Here is a 13652-nt window from a genome sequence, read left to right as displayed (position 1 = left end):
GGGCCAGGGTGGGACTTGGACATTTTGCAACAGTGAAATATTATCGACCCAAAAGGGCAAAGCTTGGGAATGCCCCCCAAAGTCCCCTGAGAGAACTTAGGAAAAGCTGTTCTCTGAGAGTGTGTGTGTGTGTGTGTGTGTGTGTGGGTGTGTGTGTGGGTGGGTGGGTGAGTGACTACTCAGTATCTATTAAGTAAGTATCAGTGTCTTTAGATGTCTCAGAGTGGGGTTTGACATTTAGTATACACAAATGTTAGTTTCCACATCTATTCTCTTCCCCTATTGCTGAGGGCAATCCAGTCACAGAAAGATGATCCTCCATCAATCTGCACCCTTCCCTTATCTTATGGGCACCCAGACTTCTCACGGAGAAGAGTCATGCTAGGTGTCCCTGGCCTGGGCCAGCCACTGCTCGAAAGTCACTGAAGGGGATGGGGCTTCCTGCCGGGAAGAACTGCTCTTGGACTCAGGTTTCTGTCCAGACCCTGACCTTCCTTACAGTGATGTAATGAGCCAATATTGGCACAATCCTGCGAGACATTGCATTCCCAGCAAGCTTAGCGGTGGGGGCAGTGCTGCTGCGGTCTCTATATAGGGTGTCCGGGTGCCCTGAGCTGTCCTGCAGCCTCTCCAGTTCAGCATGGCCAGAGCTCCAGGAATACAAGTTGCCCTAGGCCTGTGGGGCCTGTGCTGGTCTCTGGCTCTTGCCTACCCTCTCTCTCCGTGAGTAAAGCTGGGTGAGGGATGGAGGACTGGTCTGTACTAGAGTGGGGTATATCCAGTTATTGGTCTGGGGCAAGTCTGTGGTAAGGAGCTCTGGGCAAAGGCTTGGGCCCGGTGGACCAGGCTTTTATTTGTCTTCTAGGGCCGGTGCCCCTCAGAACCAAGCTGAAGGTGGGAATGGAACCGAGTTGACCCCAGATGTGATCGGTGAGGCCCTGACTCCCTGAATTTGTCTGTCCGGCTATGTTAGTGCATTTTGTCATCTGATGGGTCTTTGACTTTGTCACATCCACCTCCACCTCCAGAACGCTGTGCAGATAGCTGGAGCTTTGATGCTGCCACCCTGGATGACAAGGGGTCCATGCTGTTTTTTAAAGGTAGGAGGGACTGAGGTTAGTTGCATTTGGTCCCCCCATGAGTGGATACCCATGCGCAGGGGATCTTAGGAATCTCCAGAGGGTAGCCCCACAGCTTCTCTGTAACTTCTTCTGTTGGCCAAAGCTTGGGTAACTCAACAAGTGCATTTTTCAGGGGACTTTGTGTGGAAGAATCGCATGCACGTGTTGGCCAAGGAGCTAATCACAGACACCTGGAGGAATTTCACTGGCCCTGTGGATGCTGCATTCCGCCAGGGCTATGACAGAATCTTCCTGATCAAGGTACCGCTGGGCTGAGGGCAGAGCTGGGCCTAGAAGTGCAGACAGTAGAGACCCTCCCCCAGGAGGTTCTGGCATGAGTCCCTGACCAATAAGGACCAGGTTTCCTCCTCTTGTCCTTTCCTTTCCCCCACAGCTCAAGCTACAGGTGTGTTTGTGTGGCCCACCCAACACTCAGTGGCTAATTTTCTTTTCTAAGATGTATTTATTTTATGCATACAGAACTGGGGTTCAGGCCAGAGGTACAGGGGTGGTAAAAGGATTCACCAGGGAGCAGAACAGGCAGATTGACAAATACACTGGTGAGGGAAGCAGCAGGTGAGATGAGCGAGGTCTGCCATGTGTGTCAGCTCCCTGGCTGGGGATTGAACTTGTGCTGAAGTGGCTGTGGCCAGCTTCGTAGTGCTGTGCTTTGACCCATTGCACCACCAGGGAGGACCAATCAGTGGCTGTTTTTCAATCCTAGTCTTCATCCAGACAGCTCTGCTCTTCCCATGCTGTCAGTCACTCTCTCCTTCCTGGCCATTCCTTTCCTGGGCTCCCAGGTTCCTGCAGCAGACCATCTTTACGTGATGGCCAGGTGTTCACCTCACAGTGGTGCTGGGCAGAGGGGCCAGCGGAAGATGGAAAGCAGCCCGCATACTCGCTGAGCCGCCTGCCTGGCCCGGCTGTGTCTGTCAGGGGAAGGCACCTTCTAGCTTATGCTGTATGGTTGCATGGCCCTCTCTGCCAGCTTTGTTTTCCATCTGGCCTCTTTTTCTGCCTTTTGTCCTCAGCTAGCCCCTGAATGTTCCCTGGGGATTCACCCGAGCCCTTGTGTTTCCTTCCTGAATGACCTCAACTGCTGCTATGGCCCCGTGGGCCCTCATGCATCTGGGTCTCTCCTCACTACTACAGTCTTCTCTTTTCAATATCCGGGCAGACATCTCTGACTTAGAAGTTCTATAGGCACCTCAAATTCAATGTCTCCCCAAGTGAATTTAGAAACTTCCTTACAAACCTACCTTCCTCCTGTGCTCCCGTTTTGGTGAATAGCACCATGATGGGCCACCCACTGCAGCAGGCTCTGGTGCGTGGGAGTCTTGAGCTCCCTCTGTGGTGATCTTTTCAGGTTCATCCTCTTTCCTGCCTCATTCCCTGGGTCAGAGAGGTCTGTGAGCAGGCGCTGTACAAAGAGCTCCCTCTGCTGGTCGTACGCTCTCCACATTGTTCACCTAGACCTGAATGCATCCGACTCTGACATTCTCCAAAGCTTCTATCTACCGCCCTATATATATTCCAAGACCCGCCCTATATATATTCCAAGACATTTCGTGTGCTTCAGCCTTGGTGGCCGCATGGCAACAATTGTCAATTGTAGGATTTCTTTTTGCTTTTGTACAGTGAAATTGAAAGCAGAGGTAGAGTCTTGTCATCCTTTTATTCCCAGTGCTTCTCACATGCAGTTCAGCAACTGTTTCTGGAGTGAAGAAATGAATGAATGAATAAGTAAATGCATGGATGGATAGATGATGACAGGATGATTATTTATGAAGGCGTTTTACAAGACTGATGATGTGCAGATAAGTGTGCCGTGGGAGTGTCTGGTAGTATGTCCAGATTGTGTGCTAAGGTAACATTGATGGGATTTGCAGTCAAACCGAGGGTAAAGGGGATAAACAAGGGGAGAGCATGTTGTTGTTCACAGATGGATGGAGAGTGTATGGGACTGTGGGTGGATATTGTACAAGTGTAACAGAGTGAAGATCTTGTGTGTGAGCGCAGAGTGGCTGTATGTGGAGTACATCATTAAAAATCAAGTGCTATTGCTTGCAGGGAGATAAAGTCTGGGTGTACTCTCCTGAGAAGGAGGAGAAGGAGAAGGGGGAGAAGGAGAAAGGGGAGAAGGAGAAAGAGGAGAAGGGATATCCAAAGTTGCTCCAAGATGAGTTTCCTGGAATCCCGTTTCCAGTGGATGCAGCTGTGGAATGTCACCGTGGAGAATGCCCAGACGAGGGCATCCTCTTCTTCCGAGGTCAGTCCAGCTGGAATATATGAGTCTTGAGGAATGGGGGGGTTGGGAGTGATGGTGGTGGTGGAGCCAGTATCTGGTTTTCAAGGAGGGGAAGTAATCTAGACCAATTGTGGTCTAGAGCAGGGGCGGAAGTCATCCTGGAGAAGGAGACAGATGGAAGTGTCTCACTGTCCCCTGCAATACTTAGTCTCACATACTCTACACCAAGCTCCTACTGACACTAGGGCCTCAATTCTCACCATACCCTTATCTTGATACAAAGTTCCAGAAACTGTGCTGTACCCCGCACACCTAATTTGCTTCATGCTTCAGACTTCCTCTCTCTGGAGTTCCACCTTCTTCTCTTGCTGCCTTGTAACTCCCTGTTTCAGATTTCAGTGTGTGCCATCTCCTCTGGGAAGTTTTCCCTGGTTCTCCCTGCTACCTCTGATGAGCTGATCATGTGCATTTTACTTCATAATTTTACTGCAAGGTCACTCTCATCCATCTCTCCGCAGGGTGGTGGGCTCCACTGATCCACCTGCAGGCCCCTACAGGCACAAGGAAAGGTGGAGCCCGGCCTCACTGAATGCTTGTTGACTGCTTTGACAAAGGTAACCGCACGTGGTTCTGGGACACGGCCACCAGGACGAAAAAGGAACGCTTCTGGCCAGCCGTTGGGAACTGCACCTCTGCTCTGCGGTGGCTCAGCCGCTACTACTGCTTCCAGGGCAACCAATTCCTGCGCTTCAGCCCCGTCACGGGAGAGGTGCCTCCACAGTACCCGCGGGATGTCCGAGACTACTTCATGCTCTGTCCTGGCAGAGGTGAGAGAGCACCAGCCCTGGGGCCCACTGGAATCTGTCTGCTTGCCCTGAGTTTGCAGACCCCGTAGGCCCAGCCTCCCTCCCCCAGTTCTGTGGTAAAACACCCTGGCCTTTACCCTACCCTGTTCCCATTCTTGCCCACTGCCCTGAGGGAAAAAAAACCCACACCCACACCCTCAGCTGACTCTTCAACCTCCCGCCAGCCTCCGGGCCTCCGGCCTCCCTCTGTGCTCCCCCTTAGCCTTTTCTTCTCCAGGTCATGGGAGCGGTAGTGGCCGCAAGGATATGCGCTGCAGCCCAGATCTGGTCCTGTCTGCACTGCTGTCTGACAACCATGGCGCCACCTACGCCTTCAGCGGTGAGAGATGCCGGACTCCCCCACCTCTGTCCTCCACACTTTCCATCTCTTGCGTGCATTTCTCTCACCTCCCAGCCACATTCCCTTCATTTTCATGACCGCGCTCCTTATTATGTCCCTCGATCCCACCCTCAGCATGCCCCTTGCCTCTCTCCGCTCTGATGCATATTCTTCAGTGTTGTCTTTTATCACACAGGCCACTAGTTTCATCTGCCAGTCCACCCCCCAGTATCAGCAACTCCCATGGCTGGGTCTTCTCTGGACCTTTCTGAGTTCTTGTGACCCTTTATGTTCTTGCCCAATGTTCTGATGACTCCCTGCCTCTCCTTGCTCTCCGGGCCTCTCTATATAATTTTTCACGTCCCCTTTGCTCTTATGTGTCTTTCAGGCTCCCCCCTGAGCTTACTCTCAGTAGCTCCGTATTTCCCCAGTTGCCTGACTCCTATGTCCAGGCCTTGGGGCACAGCATCTCATGGAGATGAGATGCTCTCATTGCTGAGACCCAAGCAAAAAGTTTTGGGTCCTTTAGGCTTTTAGGAGGTAACTTCACTTGAGGAAGTTTCTCATCTGAGTGGCCAGTGCAGACAGTCCTCCAGAGGCCTGGGGTTTTAAGTGATGAAAGCCATCTGACCTCTCGAGATGCTCTGGAGTTCTGTGTCTCGCTCTGTGCTTGCATTCCAGGCTCCACGAGATGGAGTGAGCAACGCTATTAGATTTAGCCTAAGCTACATGAGTGATCAGACACCAGTGTAAAGGAGCAGTGAGGACCTAGAATAGTGAAAAATCCCTTTTAGCTCTTAACCCTTGGGCAACTATGATCAGATACTGGCTTCCCAGCTGTAATTAAACAGCTGGAGCAGTCACAGGAGCGTGAGTCCTCACATCAGGAATGCACACTGTGGTGAGAACATACAGCTGTGGTAAAATACATCCCTGTAGAGAAAACTCAGACTTATACTGAGAACATGTAACAGAGTGAGAACATGTAAGTATCAGAAAAACATGCAGCTGTGGTAAGAGTATGGGACCATTGGGAAGACACACAGCAAAGAGATATGAAGACAGACAGAATGACAGAGAGAAGTTAAGCTCTCTCTCCCGCAACCCACTGTCTCTCTGTCTGTCTGCTGTCCACCTGAGAAAAAAGGACTACACGGGCCACACAGAGATGTAGGTAGAACATCTAGCCCTGGAGATATCACAGAACTTCAAAGTCATGTGACCATGAAGAAAATATAGCTGAACTCCTAAATCAAAGTGTGAGATGTATTCCACAGCTGTTGAGAGAACACAGAGGATGAGAGAACACCATTATGTGGGGAAAAAAAAACCACAAAACCCCCAGCTGAGGTGAGAATGTACTGTGTTGGGAAAAACATCAGTGTGAGCCGCCTACTCGGCATAGGACAGGTCCTCTCCTCTCTGAAATCTTTCTCTCTCCCTGACTTGTGACCCATTCTTTTTGCTTGTGCACAGCTTTGATAGCACACATTCTGTCTCTCTGTTCTTGATCTGTCGGCCTCAGATTTAACTGGTAACTGCTTCAGTTTCTCTCTTTTTCCTAGTTGGATTTCTAGAGAGGGAACCGGGCTGGCCCAGCGCAGATTTTTATTCCAGAACATATTCAAGTGGTTGCATTAACTACTCATGTACTGGAGGCTCGTCGCTTACTTCCTTGGCTCTTCTGCAAAGAACAGCTTAGCTCTGATTCTCAAACTAGGGGCCATGCATAGGACAGTTTCAGTAGGGGTGGGAAGGAAATGGGTGTGGAGTTGCCATGACATACCCAGTAAACAACTTTAAAAAGAACCTGTGACTGCAAGGAAATCGCCACCTATTTATTCAACAGATGTTTATTGAGCACCCAGTAGGCACTGCATGTTGTCTAGGCACTGGGTATAGTGGTTGACTTGGCATGTGAGACACCTGCCCTCATGGTGTCTGCCAGAGCGAGAGAGGACAATGAGATAGGCAGAGAAGGAAAGAGGATACTTCCAGGTAGAATGAATGGCTGTGAGTGTTCTGAGAGCATCAGAATATTTCTCATTCTCAAGCACACTTGGAGCTCATGTGAACACATTTAAAAGTTGTTGAAGTTTTAAAATGTTACATATGTGATGAAAATAAGACAGGATAATAGAATGGAAATGAGCACAGTGAGGGGTACATTTTCTGAAAGATGGTTGTGAGCTGAGATTTCCATGAAAAGGAGGAATTAGCCACACAAAGCACTTAGTGGAAAACATTTTTAAGAAGGATAGCAAATATTGTGAGAGATCAGGAAAGAAGGTCAGTATGACTTGAGCACATTGAAGGAGCAGGGAAGTGTCTTGAAAAGAGGGAGGTGGGGGCCAGACTACAGAGGCCTGGTAAGGGTGTCCAACTGTGAAGAACCCAGGAGGAAGCCGTGAGCAGTGCTATGATAGGTTCTGACTTATTTTGTAAAGATCATCCCAGCTTCTAGAGAGCTCAGGTCATGGGGAAACAATCAAGTACACAGGGCTCCAGAGATGTCAAGATTAGAGTCAGTGACAGCTTGGACTAGGGTAACAGCAGCAGAAGGGATGAGGAAGCACATTTGGAGATTGAACCAACTTCATTAACCAGTGTATTGGGTATTGGTGGGAGAGGGAAAAGGAAAAAGAGAGGTTTTAAGAATGACTTAGCATTGGTGAACTAAGTAACTGGGTGGCTGGTGGTTTCTTTTTGTAAAATTGGGAAAAGACTAGGGGACTGGAGGGGCTATGTACATGAGTGTGTGTGTGAATGGGGTAGAGTTGACCCATTTAGTTTTTGGTGTTAGGTTAGGTTTTTGATGTCTGATGGGGATGTCAGGTAAGCAGTTGAGGTTGAGCCTGAAACTCAAAAGACGGGTCAGAGCTAAAAAGAACTGCTCAGTCATCACCATGTAGACAGTATCGAAAGCCTTAGACCATGTAAAACCACCAGGAAAGTGAGTATAGATGGAGAAGATGCTCAAACCAGGGGATTCCAATATTAGATATCAGACCAAAGAGAAGTGAAGTGAAGACTAAAAGAGGAAGTCTTAGAAGCCAAGATCCAAACAAGATACTTAAAGAGGGAGTCATGAGCAGTCTCATGCTGCTGAGAGTTAGAGCCAAAAGAGGACATGAGATCTGGCAAACGGGAGGGTAACGGTGACCTTAAAAGAACAACTTCAATGGAGGAAGAAAACAGAAGTATAAGGGAAATGGATTGAGGAAGAAAAGGTGAATGGGAACCAAGACAATTGTTTTAATAAGTCGTTATGAAAAAGGGAGAATAAAATTAGGGTGCTGACTGGGCAGCTCTTTCTCTCCTGCCACCTCTGCTGTAGATAATGCAGCCAGAACAAAACAGAAACTTTTATTTTTTAAAAAAGATTTATCGCCCCCCCCTCCCCGGCCCGGTGGTTCAGTGGGTTAAAGCACAGCACTGAGAATCTAAAGCCGCTTCCGCATGAGCTCGATTCCCGCCTGCCCGGAGGTGACCACATGGCAGGCAGACCTCTCCTGACCAGCCCGCTGCTAACCTCAGCAGTGCACTTCATCGATCTGCCTGTTCTGTTCCCCACTCTGTTTCTGGTGAAGCCTCTCACCGCCCCTGAGCCTCTGGCCTGTACCCCAGTTCTGTATGCACAAATAAATAAATCTTAAAAAAAATTTTTTTTTAAAAAAATTATCTATTTGTGCATAGAAGAACTGGGGTACAGGTCAGAGGTGGGGCGCAGAATAGGCAGATAGACCGAAATACACTGTTGAGGGGAGCAGTAGGTAGGACAGGAAAGGTCTGCTGTCCCATGTGGGTCACCTCCCTTGTCCGGATTGAACTCCTGCTGTAGTGGCTGCGGATATCTTCATAGTGCTGTGCTTTAACCGTTGTGCCACACCGGAGAGCCCGACTCTTCTCTTTTTATTGCTGGTCACTGCATTTCAGTATCTACATTGTCCCATGGACATCTGAGATGATAGGAGGCCCCTGCCATTGGCCTTACCTGGCTCCTTGGCCACTGTTCTCTATGCTTGTCTTTCTGTCAGGCCTCTACCAACTGTGGTTCTAACCAGGTCACAATGCCTGGTTTTTCTGAGCAAGTCTGGCTTAATCTCATCTTCTGTTAGGGCCTCTTCCTCCTTGGACTCTGGTTGCACACTCTCCACCCTCTCAGGACAGGACACACTCCTGCCTCTGTCACTAGCCCCTTCATTGCCCAGACTTTTACCACTATACTAGCGATCCCTCTTTCACCCACAGGGTCCCACTACTGGCGCTTGGACTCCAGTCGGGATGGATGGCATAGCTGGCCCATTGTCCATCACTGGACCCAGGGCCCTTCAGCAGTGGATGCTGCCTTTTCCTGGGAGGACAAACTCTATATGATCAAAGTAAGGCTTGGCAGGGAGACTCGAGGTGGGGACTGGGAGACCATCCAGCTCTGTGCTGATTAATGTTCTTTGTCTCCCAGGACACACAGGTCTACATCTTCTTGACAAAGGGGGGTTATCCCCTAGTAGATGGCTATCCAAAACGGCTGGAGAAGGAACTTGGGAGCCCTCCTGGGATCAGCCTTGCATCTGTAGATGCGGCCTTTGTCTGTCCTGGGTCTTCCCGGCTTCATATCGCAGCAGGTGAGGGGGTCCTGGGTGCTAAGAGGTGGCCTGTTTGGAGACCTATTCATGGCAATGATCCCCAGCAGGGCACAAGAAGGGGTAGGTCACGATCCCTGTGGTGCAGAGGCCATGTTATATCTGCTGCCTTCTTCCCAGGGCGGCAGCTGTGGTGGCTGGATCTGAAGTTGGGAGCTCAAGCCACGTGGACGGAGCTTCCTTGGCCTCATGAGAAAGTTGATGGGGCCCTGTGTGTGGACAAGCCCCTCGGCTCCAACTCATGTTCTGCCAGTGGCCCCAACTTGTACCTCATCCACGGCCCCAATTTGTACTGCTACAGTGACGTGGAGAAGCTGAGTGCAGCCAAAGTCCTCCCCCAGGCACAGAGAGTGGGGAGCCTCCTGGGCTGCAGGCACTGAGAGGTTCCTGGTGGACCCTGGCCCAGGCTCTTCTCACTGTTTTCTTTACAATAAAGCCAGAGTGCTGCTCTGCTTAAAGGAAGGGGCCCTGGCTGTGGAATGATCTCATGTCTTTCTTTGAATTGAAGAATTAGTAACATCTCTGTTGCAGCTTTGAAGTTCAAATGAGACTGTGGGAGGCGAGCAAGGGGAGGGCTGAAGGACAAACCTCATTTGTGGATAGATGATTCCTAAATCCAGATTATAAACTGGTTTCTTGCAGACTATAGACACATAGAAGGAAACAGGACCAAAAAGTAGTGAAAGGGATTATCCTGTTTACACAGCAAATACGAGGCAGGTCAGGTTCCTGACCACAGCTTGGCCCTAGGGCATCTGGTGGGGTGGGGGGGGTCAGCTGTGCACTGGTTTAGAGATGTCTCAGGGGGCCATTGGGATGCTCAAATCCCGAGTCCAGGTCATCCAGATAACACCATGTCAGAAGAGGAGGTCTAACAAGTGGAAAGCTGTAAAGGTGGGAAAGCAGAAACATGGCCTCTATCAGAGGCAGACTGGGTGAGGGGAGAAGGAATTATCCAGACTGGCCCTTATGAGGTCCACTTGCCGAACACACCCCTCCCTTGGGGGGAGGGGTGTCTTCTGGTTCCTGTCAGTCCCCTGGGTATCTGTATGTTCGCACAGTGAATGTTACCTCGGTTGAGACTACAATGCTTGGCTCTTTTCTGGTCGTACACTGACCAAGGGTTAAGTTCTACACTTTCTGATGCCTATTTGACTCGGGATTGGGCTGGGCTACAGGTGAGCTGCTATTCTTCCTCTACCATTCCAACCCAGCTGAAGTCGAAGTTTTGTTTATTATTTTGGGGCACAAAAATTAGCCTCAGATTTAGAAGGGACACTCCCTCCGAGCTTCCATGCCCTTGCCTCAATAACGTCTTCTGTGAAATGGGGCTGATATTGCCTATTTCCTAGTGACAATGAATATGAAGTCAAACTCACCACTGGATAGACTCAGCAAGGAGCCCTAGAAATAGACTCAGACCATGGCCCATGGCCTCACCTGCACCTGCTTCTCCTAACCTGACAGCCCCTTGCTTTGTGATGGTTAGAACAGATGACTGACAAACTCTGACTGCACAAGGGCTTTGCAATGGGAGACCAGGATAAATAGTGGTTCTTGATGGGTTTTAGGCCCTATTAGTTCAGAACTAATCATCCGAATTTCTTCATCAGCTTAGATGGCTGGGAGCAGACGCAGGGGTTGAATCTGGGCCAGTTAGATAGGGTTCACCCAGGATGTGAGGGTGGATGGGGCTAAGAATAGAGCTTAGAGGCCAGCACCAGGCCTGTGGGCTCCCACCCCAAGGAATATCTTGAGCTTTCCTTTTCGTTGCTGTTGATATCTAAGATGGTTTGCCCAAGGAAGACTACAGCCCCTCCTTCAACTTGAGGGGTGAGGACAAAGCCAGAATTCAAGCCTGGAACTTACTCATCCCACATTCTACAGCTGGATCACCATTCCAGGGAGCTTAAAGGTGCTGAAACAGCTATCCAGCAAATCTGGCACTCAAGGTTCACTTCCTCCTTTTGGTTAAAGGGGAGTACTAATTCTTTTCTTTTTTCTTTCTTTCCACCTGTTCCATTACAAAAAGCCTCTAGTTTGTCTCCAAAGAACTTCCAGAAAAGGTGCCACTCATGCTTTTCCTATCCACTCATTTAGTACCTCCTACAGGTAGAGCACAGTGTCACACAATGGGCTAAAAAGACTAATCAGATGGCTCCTAACCCCAAGAATCTCCCCTCTATCACAGTCAGGAGGAGCCCACAGACAAGGGCTTTGCTAGAGTTGAGCAGTCAGGTGAAACACATAAACAGGAAGACTATCTTTACAGAGGAGAGTGGAACCAGCAATACCTGGGATGGAGGAGTAGAGAGTGCTCATAAACAGTACAACACTTAAGCTGAGTTTTAAAAGACCAGTAGGATTTCTTTAGCAGATAGGCATTTGCTACCTACTGTGTACCCCAATGCCAGGGAGCAGCATGGGCAGAGGAAGAAACAGGGGCAAAGGACAGCAGGGAGAAGAGCCCAGAGGTGGGCAAGGCAGCTGCTCAGCACACTGAAGCATGAGTGTGAGAGAGGGGCCAGTGGGAAATGAGGTGGGAGGAGGAGGTAGGGGCTTATTGGCTCACAGGGCACCTCCATGTCAGGCTAGGGTTTTTTTTTTTCCTGATCTTTGGAGCTACAGAGGCTGACTGAGAGGTTTAGACAAGATAGTCAAGTGATAAATTTATATTTTAGAAATATAAATTTCTACTACTGGGTGATAGACCTCAGTGGGCATGAACAGCCCCTGAGGAGGTGGGTGCTGTGGTGGAAGGTAGTGCAGGCCAGGATCCTGGGTGGTAAAGAAGATAAAGAGAAGTAGGCAGATGGAAAAATAGAAGATAGTCTTTGGGGCTGATAGGTGGCCCAGGAAGATGTGAGAGAGGTGGGAATACCACCTCCAAACTGCTTGATGGCTCCTCTTCCCTACTCATTATTTTGCCTCTTCCCAAACTTTCCACAATGCCCTCTCAATTCATACTCTTGTTTATGAGCTTTTTTCTCTTTACCTCTATCTCTAATTGAGACCAAGCTTTGCCCAGAACCCTTCTTCCTTTCCCGGTAGCAGCCCAAATGAATGGAAAGCAGAATCATCGCTAGCATGACTCCATAATACTGGTGCTATTACTCTTTCTCTTTCTATTCATTCAATTCCTCCTCCTTTGGCAACATGCAAGCGCATCATACCAGCTTATGGTAATCAACCACCAGCCTCTGATGATATCCTCCCAAATGCCCAAGTGACCATGTCACCTGGCCAAGCTCTGCCCTGTTCATCATTCACAATTGCTCCACCTGTGAATTAATCTAAAATTCTAACACCTCACTTGTGACCACTTCCTCCAATCCATTTCTTTCTGCCTCATCATAATTGCATTCTCACTCTCCTCCTTTTTGACCTCATAGAGATGCTTGATCCCTTTATTATCTGCGAATCTTCCATTCTCTAGGCCATTTTTTTCCTAACCAAACTGAAATTATGATTGACCATCTGAACTGAACTTTTCGCACAACATTTTTCTTTCTCTGCCTCCTTTAATGTCAATTTAATGTAGTCATATAAAAGAAAAAGACAACAAAAACCAAGATATGTCTGAATTCCAGACCCAACTAGGTCACTGGCTAATTCTATACATCTGAACATCTTATTCTCTCTGGGTCTTGTATGTACGTGCACCTGTGTAAGCAAAATAGGAATGGTTATAGTATCACTCATTGTTCATGAAAGTACAGAAACCACTCTACATAGTCTAGGTAGAAAAATATTTAATATAAGGAACTTGTTACAAATGGTGGAGGAGGGAGAAGCTTAAGAGTGAAAGCAGGGTTGCCTAGAAGCTACTGTTAATCTTGGTTTAGAGGAGCATAAGTGAGAACAGGTATTGCTCAACAATCAAGGAAACCACAAATTTGTACTGACTGCTGATGTTAATCTCCATAAAAATGAAGTCTGTGAGCAGGTGTTTCTGAAATTGCCTCCTTGTTTGTCTGCATGTGCCAGAGGCACTGCCAGATGCAGAAGGAGTTCTCCCTTCCTCCCCCCTGCAGACCTCAAGTGAGGGGTCCCACTGGCAGGAACTAACTAGAAGTGAAAAGGGAATTGAGAAATGTGTTTTTCAGATTTCCAGTCCTGTTGGTACAGGAGAAATTATACAAGATTGGATGTGGGCTCTTCTGCCACATACATTCATCATAACTCTTGATTGCAAGTGATAAAACCAACTCAAAGTAGTATGAGTGAAAGGAGATCTATTGACTCATGTGACTTCAGGCAATGGTAAATAGAGATTACACATGGAGATTATCAGGTCTCGATCTCTCTCGACATCCCTTAGCTCATTTTTCTTTGAGTTGGCTCCATTGTTAGGCAGGCTTTAACCTTCCTAGTGTATGTCCTCCCAGGCTACATTCTAGCAGAACATTCAATAATTGTAGGAAAAATCCTGGATCTGATTTTCACTATTCA

General features: G+C 48.6%; 1 protein-coding gene across 1 annotated transcript; it reads left to right on the top strand.

Moving 5' to 3' along the window:
- Window positions 1-620: 620 nt before the first annotated feature.
- On the top strand, window positions 621-9661 carry HPX (hemopexin). Its single transcript, XM_004683632.2, has 10 exons — window positions 621-723; window positions 866-930; window positions 1029-1100; window positions 1255-1382; window positions 3195-3393; window positions 3987-4199; window positions 4456-4557; window positions 8809-8939; window positions 9020-9182; window positions 9321-9661. The coding sequence occupies exons 1-10, from the start codon at window positions 641-643 to the stop codon at window positions 9578-9580; spliced, it is 1416 nt and encodes a 471-aa protein (XP_004683689.1). The 5' UTR covers window positions 621-640; the 3' UTR covers window positions 9581-9661.
- The last annotated feature ends 3991 nt before the right edge of the window (window positions 9662-13652 follow it).

This window comes from Condylura cristata, unplaced genomic scaffold (genome assembly GCF_000260355.1).
Source record: "Condylura cristata isolate star-nosed mole 26May11 unplaced genomic scaffold, ConCri1.0 scaffold00015, whole genome shotgun sequence".
In the NCBI taxonomy this organism is placed as follows: domain Eukaryota; kingdom Metazoa; phylum Chordata; class Mammalia; order Eulipotyphla; family Talpidae; genus Condylura; species Condylura cristata.
The sequence above is the reverse complement of the archived record's forward strand: the minus strand, read 5'-3'. Positions and strand labels throughout refer to the sequence as shown.

Bases quoted from the DNA above. Each gene is read 5' to 3' on its own strand.
- HPX (XM_004683632.2), top strand. From the start codon at position 641: ATGGCCAGAGCTCCAGGAATACAAGTTGCCCTAGGCCTGTGGGGCCTG. The intron at 931-1,028 runs GTGAGGCCCTGA...CTCCACCTCCAG, and splicing joins GTTGACCCCAGATGTGATCG to AACGCTGTGCAGATAGCTGG. The intron at 4,200-4,455 runs GTGAGAGAGCAC...TTTCTTCTCCAG, and splicing joins CATGCTCTGTCCTGGCAGAG to GTCATGGGAGCGGTAGTGGC.